The sequence below is a fragment of the Berghia stephanieae genome, chromosome 8, assembly GCF_034508935.2.
Source record: "Berghia stephanieae isolate SIO BIC M18660-M18661 chromosome 8, UCSD_Bste_1.3, whole genome shotgun sequence".
Lineage (NCBI taxonomy): Eukaryota > Metazoa > Mollusca > Gastropoda > Nudibranchia > Aeolidiidae > Berghia > Berghia stephanieae.
The window spans coordinates 50,388,934-50,406,695 of NC_088367.1; the positions used below are offsets into that span (position 1 = coordinate 50,388,934).

Here is a 17,762-nt window from a genome sequence, read left to right on the forward strand (position 1 = left end):
TGACCATGACATTTTGTTAAGAAGACTAGAAAATACGTTCGGCATAAAAGGAATTGCCCTTAAATGGTTTACATCATATTTACAGGATCGATGGCAGACTGTCGTGGTGAATGGTGTTCAGTCAGAACAAGTTTTACTAAATTTTGGAGTGCCACAAGGCTCTGTTCTTGGCCCTGTCCTTTTTACTGTATATATGCAGCCCCTTTCTAGTGTGATATCCAGATTCAATCTGAGTTATCATTTTTATGCAGATGATACGCAAATATATGATTCAGCACCCCTTAGTAATTTACAGTTCTTAATACAACGAATTACGAGCTGTTTTAATGAGATTAAATCTTGGATGTACCACAATAAGTTAAAATTAAATGATAGTAAAACTGAGATTTTAATGTGTGGAAGACCGAGTATCCTTAAACAGGCAAATAAATCACTAATTACTCTCGGAAATAGCACAATAGAATTTTCAAATAAAGCAAAAAACCTTGGCGTCATCATTGATAAAGATCTTTCCATGACAAGCCACGTGAATAACACCATACAATCTATGTACATAGAAATGAAAAAAATAAGCAAAATTCGTAATTTAATACCGAAGCATATAACAGAACTTTTAATTAATTCCTTGGTTTTATCTAAATTGGACTATTGTAACTCCCTTTGGGCGAATTTAACTAAAGACAAAATTAGCAAACTTCAGGTTGCTCAAAATAACGTAGCCAGGCTCATTGTACGCAATAACAAAAAATACCCGTCAGCAACTCTTCTTCTCCGTGAGTTACATTGGCTTCCTGTTGAAAAAAGAGTTGCCTATAAGATTTGTACTGTTGTCTACAAATCCCTAAGCACGAACAGTCCCTCCTATATTAAAGACCTTCTAAACATATATGTCCCCAATAGAAACTTGAGGTCAAGCAATGACCAATCAATCCTTGTCAAACCTAAGCCATTGCGTAAAATAGGTGAACAGTCTTTTCAATTTTCGGCCCCCCATTTTTGGAACTCTCTCCCGTCACACGTGAGATGCTCGGATTCGTTGACAACGTTCAAATCTCGCTTAAAGTTTTATCTTTTTACGTCATAATGTTGCAATATTATTTTCATATTTTGTTGTTGTTAAATTGAATTCGTATCACGTTTCCTTCACACTTGTCTCACTGTAATATGTTTTGTTTTATATCACTGTAAAGCGCTTAGAGCCTGTGACAACGGGGTAAAGCGCTATATAAATGCCATTTATTATTATTATTATTATAACATTGCCATCCGGAAGTATATCGGACCAACACACAAAACTTTGTGTAACCATGGTCGTTTAAAGTCAGGTTAATACAGTTTAGTGAGAATTACCCATAAACGCGGATGGCAAAAAACAATAACAAATACCCAAGTGACGTCAACTTCGAGCTATTTATAGTCGTTAAGGAGGCGGTTTTTACAATGGAAAAGCTCATGTTTACGTCTCTTTCCATGTATTCATCCCATAGGGGAAATTTGTATCTAGAGTTTATTCCAAGGGAAGACTGGAATAATCCAGGCGTCAGCAGCTGTGCAGCATCGCAAATTGAGATAGGGCCATATGACTTGGTCGAACTCGGTACCTTTCGGGTAAGAAGCAAAGACCGTACCGCTGAGTCACGCTGCTCCTCGCAGCGATCAACGTGTTTACTCAAGATGAAATTAAACCCCGCTATAATTTGTCTTATAAGTTATATATAGGCCTAAATACAAATAAATAAATTCACTCACGTATTTTTAGCCGAAACGATCGTTTCCTTGTCATCCATTTCATAAATTTCATGAAATGGAGGACATGGAAACGTTCGTTTCAGCTAAAAATACGTGAGTGAATTTATTTATTTATATATGCTCTAACCAAAATTATCGAGCATTCTTGTACCTACAAGTACCCATCAACACTCATTTAATATATATATTATAATAATTTATATATATTATATATATTATATTATATATATATATATATTATATATATAATATATATATTATTATTATTTATATACTTATTATTAAATATATATCATATAATTAATATGTTTAAAATTGTCTACTTACTTCCGATGCTTGTCAGCATATTGCATTCGTATTCAAATCAGCCAACGTACAAATTTGTATTAAATTGTCAAAATTTATTGATAAAGATTTGACACACTTCACTCATGTCTGAATGCCTTGTGCAGAAATTTGATGGACAATATATTAATAATAACATGACATAATATTGCGATCATTGATCAATCTTTATCATTATTATGATAGCGACCTACCTTTAAATAAATTAGAATGTCGATATCTTGTTAAGTAAAATGTAAGTAACCTTCATACAGGATACATAACATTGTCATTGTAATACATTTCTACTGTAAGTCATATATTCACTTTGATATAGCGACGCTATACCGTTGAAGTAAATTAAAGGGCAATTCGATATTATCATCATTAAGAATGATATGTTACCTTCATACAGCGAATACGACTCATTGTAAGACTCGCTTCACTAGCAATATAGCACTATGAGATCACCGACTATCCTCTTGAACCAGGCTATATATCAGTTCAGGTGTACTCATAGTGTTGTGACCTCGCTTCACCAGAACGAGTCGTCCGTGCATGGGATTGTCTTTTTCTGATTGTCCACTCAGCAGTGAATGAGTAGCTGAGTCTGTTAGATTTTGCAGCAGCCTCTTATGGTTCACACTATTATGTTATGACTATTAGATTTGGCGAAAAGTGCTTTGCGATATACTAGCGTCCTATCCAAAAGATAACAAGCAATTGCTATTGTCCATTAAATGGCACTGGAGGGCTATTTTTTTAAATTTGTAACTGTCGTACTCGGAAAATGCACGTATTTGAAGATTTGGCCAGAAAACTCGTCCTTTAAGTATCGATTGATTAAAATTACCCTCATCATGGCCTCGCGAGGTCTCAGGTTTGAGATTTTTTGCCAAAATGAGAGTCATTTGAATCGAATCGATATTTGAGGGACGAGTTGTCTGGCCAAAATGTTAAATACGTGTCTTTCCAAAGTACGACAGTTAATTGGTTAAAGAATAAATGATTCACAAATAGTTTGGGTCTTGTTGTTTTTTTGTTTTGTTTTGTTTTTTTCGACTATAGAAGTCGGAATTAGGATTTACAATAAAATTCAAAAAGACAAATTATAGATAGAACGAAGTTGATGTCGCTCAGGTCTTTGTTATTGTTTTTTGCCATCCGCGTTTATGAGTAATTCTCACTACACTGTATTAACCCGACTATAAACGACCAAGATTAGACATGGTTTTGTGTGTTGGTCCGTTTTGCTTCCGGATGAAAATGTTGTGGGCTTCTTAGCCAAGCGCATACTACCTTTATGGTGGATTTATTATTATCTTGAGTTACCTAGTTGATCGCGTGAGATGATCCAATGCACCAGAAACTTTCTATAGAGTACCCTGAGGAGGCAATGATCATTCTCCGTCCTCCCTAAATCCCCTTCCCAACCCCTCTTCATATTGATCTTACTCTCACTGTCCAGTTAAATAAATGTGGAACCAACATTTTCTTAAATCTTTCCTATGTTATCTATTTTTTTAAATTGAGATTTTATATAGCGCAAAATCTACTAAACCTGCTCAAAGCGCATTACAAGGGGTCCCTGGCCAACAGCAACATTTAACATTTTGGCGGGGCATGACGCCTGTTAGGCGATATTACAATTTTTTCGGACAAAGACAACGCTGTTAACGGCCAGGTACTCATTTTACACCTGAGTACGGTAAGAGAATGAGTAAAGAGCCTTTTCCGAGGACTCAACTATGCGTCGAGCGAGGCTCAAACCAAGGATCCGTAAGCGAGTGTTATAGCACTAGACCACATAGCCGCAAATAAAGTTTACGGTTTCACTTGTCACCGTCTCTTGTTTAAACCATTTTTTAAACTTTATGTCATCCCCAGGTTTCAGGACTTGAGTTTCATTCAGGAATCGGAGGAAGACCAGCCAGAGGACACAACAGCGGGCGTCGGAGACTTAGCCTTTCACGTTCCCTCCCCCAGTCAGACAGGGGGAGACCATCCAACCGCCACTCCAACCAACGTCGACGCCAATAATCTCGTCGCCTCCGCTTCGGCAGGAAAGGCCAAGGACGCTAAGCGTCTCCAGACTCCGCCCGACCCAAATCGCCCAGCAGCGTGTCCGTTTGGTGATCGTATAGCCCAGGAACGGGCTGAAAAGTGCAAACTTCAAAATAGTGATAGCAATAATAACAATCAGCAGTTTCAACGGGATCATTTGAAGAACGGAACTGAAGGAAGTAAGAAGGGGGATAACTCCAGTGATAAAGATTCCAAGGAAGAGTTACCCTTTCCTAGAAATGTGATTCATCTGCAGGAACAGGAAAAGAAGAGATTAGCGAGACAGAAGAACAAATCTGCCGGGGTAAATCCACAAGCAGGCAAAGAAAGGGGTTCTTCTTTCATCATCACAAGAAATTATCTCTACGGCGTCACCAACAATTCCCCCGTGCTTCAGCCAAGAAACGTTTACGGTCAGAGTCAGAACACGCTTGATGTTGTGGATGACAATATAAATCAACAACAACAGCAAACTCCCGAACCTGTTAACCCCGTTATTTGCGATATTGACCCTGCAACAGACAACTTTGTACCAGAGCCTCAAGCGGACGTATTTCTTACTGACGTAGAAAACGAGACGCCTTGTGATATAAATTCTGTTTCTCTCGGAATTCCCTACTCTGAAAATAATTTAGTCCAACAGCAATCGAATCAATTAGAATTTCTAAACAACGAAAATACTAATCTATTTGATCGTAACAATAATCTCAGTCAATATCCTCCCGACAGCAGCTGTTTACAGCATTATCAATACACCCCCGACTCTAGTCTGTCGAAATTTGTTAACCCTTTCACAGCCCCCAACGACCAGTTTTACGGCAGCGTTGCATACGGGTTAAAACACACCCCTCACGACACTCTCACCAAACCGGATGTCCTGAAGTCGAGCTGTGTAAATCAGTATCTCCATTGCTCAAAAGACACTTCACGCCAACATCCAATAGCATCGTATTCTTTAAACTCAGTCCAAGATTCCAAAGCGCTCGCTGACACTGAGTTAAATTACGCAAACCCTTCATACGACAACGCCGTTGAAACAACAACTACAGAACACATCAATATCGAAGATAAACACCCTACGCCGAACTGTCAGTTCCTTCGTGATAACTTTTCAGGTCCAGGCAGCGGTTATCGCTCATCAGCTGATATCCTTACTACTCACTGTAGCCAAAAGAAAGACTCCACAGATTTACAAGGAGAGAACCAAGCTCAAGTGCTTTCTTCTACGTCCCCTTCCGGTCTAATAGGTCCTGTTGTCGTTTCGCCAAGGAAACAAGTGTTACCTCCATCTTCTTCCCCAGGACTCATCGGGGATAACCACCCACATCCAACAACCTCTCCCGTTGTTGCACCAATATCTTCAGTAGCGGTCACCACATCGTCTTCAAATAAGATTGTCGCTACAGAAGGCGACTCACCAACAACAGTCATGAATTACATAGGAAATACCGCCGACTTGTACGGCTCTCAAACTCCACTTTCCCGATTTCAGGAGAAAGAAGAGCTCCAGAAATTGAATGACAGGTTCACGTCTTACGTCACAAGAGTTCGTCAGCTCGGACAGAGTGCGAACAACGTGGACACGTCAGCATTTTTGAGGTCAACCAAAGTCCTTGAGGATGAGATTATCAGCTTGAAGAAATTATACGAGTCAGAACTAGCCAGTTTGAGGTGACTTTAAATTATGTCATCATCTTCTCTACTGTGCTTTTTTGTTGTACATGCTTAGTCATATTCTGCTAGCTTAAATTTCTTTCACTGCCAAAGGAACTTACGTTCAATTATATTTATTACAGATATATACCAATTTCGGCTCTTTATATATGTCAAGCTTTTTTTTTAACCCTTAAAACTATTCTCTCCAATGGATATGTATTAAACGCCACCCGATGGAATTCCCTGTCAATTGGGATCCCTTGCTGAAGTATTTTCTAGGGACTTTGGGTAGATTCAGGTCAAGCATAGGGGGAGATATGCAGAATAGAATCGTAATTTTGGGGAGATAGGAATTGTAGTCTGAATGGTTAACTATAATTGTCAACAATTTACCCTCACAATGATTAGATGACTATTCAAAATCCTCAAAAGTATATAGACTGGTATCAACTTTCGTTTTCAATAGGTTTTAATTACTTAAAATCCCCATGAAGACTAATGTTGGAGCCAAAATTCGTAATACTACGAATTTTTCTTAATAACAGACAGGTCTGTAGTTGACTGCATAACTAAAATATGGACTGTGTCAACTATCTTAATGATTTTTTCAATTTAAAAAAAAAAGGTAATTCTTGAGCAGTTTACAGTGGCGTGGCATGCTTACAGTATAAGGAAGGTGGTGCCAGAATCAGAAGAAAATGACTAAAAACATGCTATATTTGTAAATACAAAAGAAAGAAAAAAAATTAAAGAAAAAAACTTACTCAAATAGGTAAAGGCTGTATATACAATTTCTCAGTTTTATTATTTTAAAAAAATTCGTAATCCATTTTTAAAAGGTGGATGTGGTGCCAGGCACCAAATCAACCAATATAGCCACGCCCCTGGATGCTACAGGCACTCTCCAACACAAGAAGTCTTTTGAGTTTTGTATCCGATCTTAACGTGTTACAAGGACTATTCAATTCACTTCAACATTACAAATGGAACGAAATTGACGTCGCTCAGCTCTTCGTTATTGTTTTTAGACCGGCGTTTTTAATGATAAGTTGCCACTAAATTCTATCAGTCAGAATATAAACTTGTTAAGGTTTTATTACATGGTTTTGGGTGTCGGTACGTTTATATCCGGCTGACATATGTTAAGAGTATGTTACCTAAACGCATTGCGACAATAGAACTGAAATTAATATGTGACCGTTCGCCCCGGGAGGGGGGGGGGCGCTAATATATTTAGAAATATGAAATTTTATTTTATCGCGTTGTCGGTATTTATACTTTATTGGTGAAAATGATGATGATGATGATGATGATGATGATGATGATGATGATGAAGATGATGATGATGATGATGATGATGATGATGGTGGTGGTGGTGGTGATAATTATGAATCATTTTTACTTGGAATATTTTTCTTTCTGTTGTCAGGCAAGAAATTGAAGCTGGTTGTCATGAAAGGAACTCCCTTCAAGTACAGTGTACGAAAAATCAGAAATACGCTGGTGAAGTGCAAGACAGGTGAGTGAGAAGAAAGATTGATAACATGTTTAAGCGTTTGTTTGTTGTTTTTGTTTTGTTTTTTTTTGGTTGTTTTTTTTATTATTATTATCATCATCATCATCATCACCATCACTATCATTCATTCAATCTATCATCATCATAATTATCATCATATCACATATCTTTATTATTATTATATTATTATTATTATTATTATTATTATTATTATTATTATTATTATTATTTATTACTATTTTTATTATTATTATTATTATTATTATTATTATTATTATCATTGGCATTATTATTATTACTGTTGCTGCTGCTGCTACTATAACCATTAATAATTATATCTTCCAGGCTTGCTCTAGAAACCGACAAGAACAACAAACTGCTAGACGAGATCAACGTCCTTCAGAGGAAGATTGGGAACTTGGAATGCGAAGTCCAGGACGCTAGGATAGCCTCTCAGAGACCCAAAGAAGAGATGGACCATCTACATAGAACTGTGGAAAACATGACTCGGGAATCAGACCAGTGGAAACACAGGTAGGGCTTCGACCGGGAGATTCAGTGTCCATGAACTTGGCTAGTAATAGTTGAGTGGGATTTTGTTGTTTTAATGTCTTGGGGATAGATGAGCACGGGAGGGGGATTGGGGGGGGGAGAGAAAGAAAGAAAGAGAGAGAGAGAGAGAGAGAGAGAGAGAGAGAGAGAGAGAGAGATTTTTATTGTCTTTGTTTATTGTTTGTTTGTGTGTTGGTTTTGTTTTGTTTTGTTTTGCTTGTTTTTATAATTTGTTTTGTTTTTCATCTGGTTTATTATTTGTTGTAATTTGTTTTCTTTTGTGTTTTTCTTTTTCTTTCTTTCTTTCTTTTTTTGGTTTTTATTTTATTTTCTATTTTGTCTTTTTGTTGTTTTTTTTTCTTTGTTTAATTTTAGTTTGTTTTTGTTTGCTGACGTCACTCAGCTCTATGAAATTGTTTTTAGACAGCCATTTAAATGATTAGTTCTCACTAAATTATATCAATCAGACTATAAACGTTTAGGATAACACACAGAGTTTTGTGTTTCGGTACGTTATCGTCAACTGGTGGATGTATTGTAAGTGAACGAGATCCAAGATATGTGGGAATGACACAGTATCTCATTCGTCCTTAGTGTTTCATTCATCGTATTTTGTTGATAAAGGGGATACCCGAAACACCCACAGTATCTGTCTTCGTCTAATAAATTGAGGTTTACAATTCAATACTTATCGTTATATTTTTTTTACCTTCGAGCTTCAAGCAGCAACATTTTCATAACCATCAATAACATAGACCATTCCCATTCTTATCATCATTCTTATCGTTATTTTTACCTTCGAGCTTCAAGCAGCAATATTTTCATGACCATCAATAACATAGACCATTCCCATTCTTATCATCATTCTTATCGTTATTTCTACCTTCCAGCTTCAAGCAGCAACATTTTCATAACCATCAATATAGACAATTCCCATTCTTATCATCATTCTTATCGTTATTTCTACCTTCGAGCTTCAAGCCGCAACATTTTCATGACCATCAATAACATAGACCATTCCCATTCTTATCATCATTCTTATCGTTATTTTTATCCTTCGAGCTTCAAGCAGCAACATTTTCATAACCATCACTATAGACCATTCCCATTCTTATCATCATTCTTATCGTTATTTTCATCCTTCGAGCTTCAAGCCGCAACATTTTCATGACCATCACTATAGACCATTCCCATTCTTATCATCATTCTTATCGTTATTTTTACCTTCGAGCTACAAGCAGCAACATTTTCATGACCATCAATAACATAGTCCATTCCCATTCTTATCATCATTCTTATCTTTATTTTTACCTTCGAGCTTCAAGCAGCACCATTTTCATGACCATCAATAACATAGACCATTCCCATTCTTATCATCATTCTTATCGTTATTTTCATCCTTCGAGCTTCAAGCCGCAACATTTTCATGACCATCACTATAGACCATTCCCATTCTTATCATCATTCTTATCGTTATTTTTACCTTCGAGCTTCAAGCAGCAACATTTTCATGACCATCAATAACATAGACCATTCCCATTCTTATCATCTGAAGGTATGACCACGAGCAAGTTACACGACAGGAGACAGAGGAGAGATTCCAGCAGTTGATGAAGAAGGTGGAATTCACAGAGCAGGTTCACGCACAGCAAATCAGCGATTACCAGGTAAGTAAACTCAAACCTGAGACTTCTTTGATGTAGGTAACAATTGCAGCGCTAAAACCGGGATAAACGTTGGTCCTGTGGCGCTGAAGTACTGTTTTATCATCATCATCATCATCATCATCATCATGATCATGATCATCATCATCATCATCATATCTTCTTCTTCTTTTTCTTCTTCTTCTTCTTCTTCTTCTTCTTCTTCTTCTTCTTCTTCTTCTTCTTCTTCTTCTTCTTCTTCTTCTTCTTCTTCTTCTTCTTCTTGGTAGTAGTAGTAGTAGTAGTAGTGGTAGTAGTAGTAGTAGTAGTAGTAGTAGTAGTAGTAGTAGTAGTAGTAGTGTAGTAGTAAGTAGTAGATAGTATTAGTAGATAGTAGTATAGTAGAAGTAGTAGATAGTAGTAGGTAGTAGTAGTAGTAGTATTAGTAAATAGTAGTAGTAGTAGTAGTAAGTAAGTAGTAAGTAGTAGTAGTAGTAGTATAGTAGAGTAGTGTAGTAGTAGTAGTGTAGTAGGAGTGTAGTAGTAAGTAATAGTAGTAGTAGTAGTAATAGTCAGTAGTAGTGTAGTAGTAGTAGTAGTAGTAGTAGTAGTAGTAGTAGTAGTAGTAGTAGTTAGTAGAGTAGTAGTATGTAGTGTAGTAGTAAGTAGTAGTAGTAGTAGTAGTAGTAGTTAGTAAGTAGTAGTAGTAGTGAGTAGAGTAATGTAGTAGTAGTTAGTAGTCAGTAGTAGTAGTAGTAGTAGTAGTAGTAGAGTAAGTAGTAGTAGTAGTAGTAGTAGTTAGTTGTAGTAGTATAGTAGTATAGTAGTAGTAGTAGTAGTAGTAGTGTAGTAGTAAGTAGTAGTAGTAGTAGTAGTAGTAGTAGTAGTGTAGTAGTAGTAGTAGTAGTAGTAGTAGTTAGTAGTAGTAGTAGTAGTAGTATAGTAGTAGTATGTAGTAGTAGTAGTAGTAGTAGTAGTAGTAGTAGTAGTAGTAGTAGTGTAGTAGTAGTAGTAGTAGTAGTAGTAGTAGTAGTAGTAGTAGTAGTTAGTAGTAGTAGTAGTAGTAGTAGTAGTAGTAGTAGTAGTAGTAGTAGTAGTAGTAGTAGTAGTAGTAGTAGTAGTAGTAGTAGTAGTAGTAGTAGTAGTAGTAGTAACATCATTTTCATCAGATATATAATTCCGAAGCTATAACCTTAATACAACCAAGTTGAAGTAGTATGACATGAATACATTATTGTGTTGGTGTTGTTTTTTGGGGGGGTTATAATAATAATAATAATAATATATAATATATATAATAATATATAATATATAGATAATATATAATAATATAATAATATATTAATAATATAATAAATATAATAATATATAATAATAATAATAATAATAATAATAAGTAATAATAATAATAATATATAAGTAATAATAATATAAAAATAATAATAATTAATAATAATAATTATATATCAAATAAATATAACTAATAACAATATAAAAGTATTGACATGAATAACTATAATATATATATAATATAATAATTTTTGAGTATAAAATAATAATAATATAATAATAATAATAATAATAATAATAATAATAATAATAATAATAATAATAATATAATAATAATAATAATAATATAATAATAATAGATATAATAATAATAATAATAATGAATAATAATAATAATAATAATAATAATAATAATAATAAATAATAATAATAATAATAATAATAATAATAATAAATAATAATAATAATAATAATAATAATAATAATATAATAATGATAATGATAATAATATTAATGATAATAATACATCTTTATTGGCCCCAAAAAAGTGGCAATTTGTCATTTGGTTACACATTTATAACAATATAATAATGACATAGACACACTCACACAAGATCCACACTAGTAATATAGTAGTTACCGTTAAAAAAAACGGTTTTTTTGTTGTTGTTTTATTATTTCTTGTTTTGTTATTTATTTTTATCTTTTTTTGGATTTTTAAAAAAATTGACTCTTGACTCTCCCATTACACCCCAACCAGGCAAGACTGGACACTTCATCCGCCACCATTCTCAGCCTGGAAGGGAAAGTTCGAGAACTGAGCACGACAGATGTGTCCGTGGCAGAGATGCTGAAGCAAGTCAGAGACACGGCCGAGACGGAGCTCAAGAAATATCAGATAGAGTCAGAGGAACAATACAGTCGCAATGTGAGATTTCCATGAGATTATCATTTTTTTAAAAACATTTTTGTTTTTGGATCATTTTTTGTCATTTTTTTTTTTGGACATTTGTTGACTTTTTGTTGGACATAAATTGTTGACATTTTTTGACATGTGTCAACTTTTTTTTACATTTGTTGACTTTTTTGTTCGACATAAATTTTTGACATTTTTTGACATATGTCAACTTTTTTTACATTTGTTGAATTTTTTATTTTAAATGTTGATTTTTTTTACATTTGTTGACTTTTTTTCTGACATATGTTGCTTTTTTGACACTTGTTGGCTTTTTTTTTTTTTTGGACATTTTTGGACTATATTATTTTGTTTGCTTTTTTTTTTTTGTAGTTGGTCTATTTTTATTTCATTGTTTTTGTTATTTTTTTTTTTTTTTGGTGGTACATTTATGTCACTCAACTCAATGAATTCATTAAAACCAAATGTTTGTTTCAGCTGTCTGCATTGAAGGCTCAGATTGGCAATGACGCCGACACTTTGTCTGGATACCAGACTGAATTGATTGGGGGGGGGGGGGGGGGAGAGAGAGAGAGAGAGAGAGAGAAGAGAGAGAGAGAAGAGATAGAAAGAGAGAGTGAGAGAGATAGAGAGAAGATAATAGATAGAGAAGATAGAGAGAGAAATATATAGAGGGAAGATAGGTAATGAGATGAGAGGATAGATATAGAGAGAGAGAGAGGATATATATATATATATATATATATAGAAGAGAGGAAGAGAGAGAGAGAGAGAAGAGAGAGAGAGAGAGAGAGAGAGAGAGCGGTTTGCTTAAATGTTTTTTGTAGTATGTCTACTTTTGTTTCATTCCAAGGAGTCATGTATGACTTTTTTTCTTTTCTTGGGTTTCTTTTTTTTGTTTTTTTTTATAATTATTCTTTAAAAAAATTAATTTCAATTTTTTTTTTTTGGTACTTTTATCTCACTCAACTCAAGGGTTCATTAAAGCCAATTTTTTTTTGGTTTGTTTCAGCTGTCTGCATTGAAGGCCCAGATCGACAACGACGCCGACACCTTGTCTCGATACCAGACCGAGAAGAGCCAGTTGATGGGAAATATAGGAGAGCTTCAGGCTAGGATTCGAAATCTGGAGGGACAGGTAGGAACCTGTGTAATGTCTTGGAAAATAGTATGTGTAATCTGATCTTATTATAGCTAAAAAGAAAGGAAGGGAGGAAATGATAATGCTAACAATTATGATTATAATATTAAGAAGAAGAAGAAGAAGAAGAAGAAGAAGAAGAAGAAGAAGAAGAAGAAGAAGAAGAACATAAACAACAACAATAAAAAGAACAAGAAGAAGAAGAATGATAATGAAAATAACATCAATAATAATAATAATAATAATAATAATAATAATAATAATAATAATAATGATAATGACATTAGTATTCAATTAAGTTGTTGATCAAAGTAATGCTTCTCAAAGAACGTTTTGAATGTTTCTATGTGTACGTACGTGTGTTTGTTTGAGTGTATGTGTCATTATTAGTTTTTGTGAGCTATCATCTCAAGGTGATATGTCGGAGTGGGCCCTGACAGTTAATCTAGAATGAAAAAGATTTGAATATGAACTTTGAGCTCTTTGCGATATAAAACATTGTATTTATTCCCTAACATGATTAATAGAAGTTAACACCGAGTTCTTTCAATCAGACTACTAGCATTAAGCTTACACACCGCTTTTTAATCGTTCCCACTTAAAGTCTATCAATCAGACTACAAGCGTTTAAGGTTACACACAGTTTTGTGTGTTGGTACATTATCCGACTGGTGGATGTTTTGAGTATATTATCTAGGCGCGTAACATCAATATTCGTGGCTATACATTCAGTTTTCTGACACCTAGTTCATTCCGACGTGGTCACAGATATAATATGTACATGTGTGTGTGTGTGTGTGTGTGTGTGTATGTGTGTGAACGAAAGAGTTTGTCTTTGGTTGTGTCTGAATATATTTTCTGGTTTATTTTTCCATTTCTTTTCATGTTTAAATGTATTTGTATTCATTTTTCATTATTTAAAAAAGTGTATCTTAAAAACAAATCAAAACAAAAAAAATAGTTTATGGACATTGCCTAGCTAGCAACGTTATAGAATTGTCACTGTCTATTGATACGATTTTAATGTGAAATTTCAAAAGACGTCAACAGATTATAGAAAAATTTATGGCTTTTATTTCCTTTGTGAAGAACGCGTCAAAATTCAATGAAAAATTAATAAAAAGCTTAGTTTGTATAATATAATATTAAGCTAAGAATTTTTATCAAAGTTCACTACACCAGCAAAACTAAAACTTGAACTTGGTCTTCCATATAGCGCAATATCGACTAAATGGCTCAAGGCCTTTTACAAGGGGTCCTAAGTCAACAGCAACATGTACCATTGTTCAAATTGATCTCTGCGGTTCATTGGTACAACACTCCTTTTGGATTGGAAGTTCCAGGGTTCGATTCCTGCTTTGAGCGATGCATATTTAGTTGAGCCCTTGGTAAAGGCTATTTATTCACATTATTTCACCGTACTCAGGTGTAAAATGAGTGCCTGGCCATTAAAAGCATTGCCTTTTTCTAGAAAAACTGTAATATCGCCTCATAGGCATTAAGTCTTGACCTACATGTAATGTGTTGCTGTTGGCTAGGGACTCCTAGTAAAATCCTTTGATCACGTTTAGTGGATATAGGCTTCAACAGTCGTGACGTCACTTCCCTTCTAATGACGAATAGTAACTAAGTAACTGGTTCTAAACTCTCCGAACAATGCCAGACACCCTGAGAATATTTCTCTGACGAGCATAAAAGTGTATCATGAGGAGAAAAACATTATAAATCTGATCATGTTTTGACTTTTATACTTTCTGATCACATGACATGTGGAACAGTTCTAGCCAGCATGAAGAATAAAAAGTACCGATTTTCTTTGTTTAGAACCCAACATCAGACTATTGAATCCTTTTGCGCTATATAAATGCGCAAGTTAATTTAATTTCATTTATTAAATATATGTTTTATTTCGATTCAGGTCCAAAACATGCTGCATCAGAAACAGAGCCTGGAGGACGCCATTGCCGTGGAGCGTAACCGATCCGCCGACAACATCCAAACCTTGGAGAAGAAGCTGAGGGAAATGCAGGATATGCTAGTGGTGAAGATGAGGGAGATCACGAACGCCAGGGAGGCGAACATCCCCCTGAAAGCGGAGATTGAAACCCTCAAGGCTTTACTGGAAGAGGAAGAAAAGAGGTGAGTACTTTCTTTCTTGATCTTTTATATAGCGCAATATCCACTTACTTTCATACTTATCCGAACCAGCGACCACCTGAGCTCTAGCCCTTCGGTCTTGTGCCATGACGTAGAAGTTAGACGTCTTTTGTAGGTGTTCCACGTGACTATACACAGTGTGCTACCGATGCTTAGATTTGGTGAGAGTAATGTGCATCTCAGGTCTTCAAGAGGTTGACATTCAGCAATATCTACTAAACGTGCTCAAAGTCCTTTACAAAGAATGGCTTATCAAAAAAGCGAAACTTAACTTGTAGGACAAGGCAGGATATGATATGATGCCTGTTTGGCGATATTACAATTTGTTTTACAGACACAACTCTTTAAAGGCCAGGTACTCATTTTAGACCTGAGGACGTTGAGAGAATGTGAGTAAAGAGACTTTTCCAAGGACTCAGCAATGCACCGCTCAGAGCGGGACTCGAACCCTGGACCACAAGACCACACAGCCACATCAGCTAGACTAGATAAGCAAAATACAGATTTAAAATGTGACCCATCGCTTCAAAACGGTATTAGGATATGCTGGTGGTGAAGATGAGGGAGATCACGAACGCCAGGGAGGCGAACATCCCTCTGAAGGCGGAGATAGAAACCCTCAAGGCTTTACTGGAAGAGGAAGAAAAGAGGTGATGGGCCCTTTCTTTCTGGAGCTTTTATATAGCGCAATATCCACTAAAAGTGGCCGAATGATTAAGGCATTGCACTTAATCCGGAAGGTCCCGGGTTCGAGCCCTGCTTCAGATACTTTCATTTTTTTTTCCTTGGGAAAGATTATTAACCCCCAATTTGCTCACTAGGACAACCTGGGAGATTCCTGTTGACATCAGACATCTTGTTTGATGGATTATCTATATTCCTTTGTGGAATGCCTATGCGACGGTATCTTATGATGTCATGGTGGAAGGGCGTAAAGAATATCCACTAAGCATGCTCAAAGCGCTTTACAAGAGATCCCTAACCAAAAAGCGAAACTTAACATGTATACAAGACATGATGCCTGATAGGAGATATTACAATTTTTTCTCAACGGAGACAGCGCTGTTAACAGCCAGGTACTCACTGTACACCTGAATATGGTGAAAACTTATGAGTAGAGAGCCTTTTCCAAGGACTCGAACCCAGGACCTTCCGAAGGCGAGTGTCATATACCAATAGACCACATAGCCACACCACACATTTAAATTTTAAGCTTTTATATAGTGCAATATCCACTAAATGTGACCTATTACCTGTAAACAGTATTACAGTATTATGTCGCAGTGAATCAGAGGCTGTAAAAATTGTGACCCGCCAACTCAATCCGGTGTTATGTCTGGCTGATCCAGACATATGGAAAATTCACATCATTAAGGCCTGTATTATACTATTGTATTGGAATTGATTTGCTCTATATTAGAAGAATGAATGGTTTGGGTTTTTTTTTCTGAAAGTACCTTAGATTGGATTTTTTTGTAATTCCAGCCTTTTTCTAAATTAGAATCTGAAATGCAATTTTCATGTTTTTAGTCATGGTAAAAAAAAAATTAACCCAACAGCCTTATTTCATTTATGCAATTTTTCCATTAAAAAAAAACAATAATAAAAAAAACAAAAAACAAAGACAAAGCTAGACCAAAGAAATACTCACAGCTTTTAAAAAGGTCATAGTTTCAAATATGTATTCATTTGAAACAACTCAGTCTTCGGATAGATTCATCTGAAGTGCTAGTTGGCCAATTTGTATACGGATGCGAAAGTGGACTACAAATGCAGAAACACAAAGAACATTGAAGCTTTTGAAATGTGGTGCTGAAAGGATGCAGAATATCGTATATGCACACAAAACGAACAAAGATAGTGCTAAACAACATACCACAGAACTAATGCCTTAATAGCGGATCGACAACTATCCTTTTCGACACATAGTGAGAAAGATAGAATGATACTGGCAGTTGAAAATACTGTAACCGCCGGGGGATCAAGAAACACTCTAGTCACCACTGAAGGCTTCCAACCTACAATCAGAGCTGTTTAAAGCAAGAGACAGGAGAATGGAGAGATAATTCATGCAGTATCCGAGCTGCCCAGCATGACTAGAAAGAAATATGTGAAAATAAGTAATGAACAATGTGTGTGATCTTAACAGAAAATTTGTAAATGATATTATTTCTTTATCAAAATTGCCACAGTGGTGTTCATTAAAATGCCTAAAAGATCAATATAGCGCCATCTCATCTTTCTTGGCTTCTTGAATTGTATAAACCTGCTAGACCACTCAGACTGACTGATTAATGTATGTTCCTGTTTTGTGTCAAGTTTTTCTAGCAGAAAAATATTTCTCTGTCGGGGCCCCAAAAGTATTGTACAAATTAGACAAAGTAACCAAAGACATCCCCCCCCCCCCAGATCAGTCATTTTAGAAAACTTTTGATTACATTCCTATTCGGACAAGCTTTTGAGTAGTCACAGTATTTGAGTTTTGTGTTACCAATTACCTTTATGCGTGTAACACAATAGAGCATTTTGTAGATGCTGCCCGCTGTATAAATTAACCAGTTAAAATGCCATACTTTGAAAAGACACATTTTAAAAATTTGGCCAGAAAACTTGTCCTTCAAATATCGATCAATTTAAATGACCAAAACCATCAAACCCTGGACTCCACGAAGTCTTCATTAAAGTCCCAGGAGAGGTTTTGCCAAGATGAGGGTCATTTAAATTGATCGATATAGGAAGGACGAGTTTTCTGGC

At 35.5% G+C, this 17,762-nt stretch overlaps 1 protein-coding gene across 3 annotated transcripts in view; it reads left to right on the forward strand.

Moving 5' to 3' along the window:
- LOC144978820 (uncharacterized) overlaps positions 1-17,762 on the forward strand; it is a 92,394-nt gene that overhangs the window by 21,616 nt on the left and 53,016 nt on the right. For all 3 annotated transcript variants that reach the window (XM_078925359.1, XM_078925357.1, XM_078925358.1), the window contains exons 2-8: positions 3,961-5,808; positions 7,223-7,312; positions 7,655-7,843; positions 9,417-9,528; positions 11,555-11,722; positions 12,723-12,848; positions 14,770-14,990. In XM_078925359.1, the coding sequence (XP_078781485.1) occupies positions 5,567-5,808; positions 7,223-7,312; positions 7,655-7,843; positions 9,417-9,528; positions 11,555-11,722; positions 12,723-12,848; positions 14,770-14,990 (1,148 nt within the window). In that variant the 5' untranslated portion in view covers positions 3,961-5,566. The remainder of the gene's footprint in view (positions 1-3,960; positions 5,809-7,222; positions 7,313-7,654; positions 7,844-9,416; positions 9,529-11,554; positions 11,723-12,722; positions 12,849-14,769; positions 14,991-17,762) is intronic.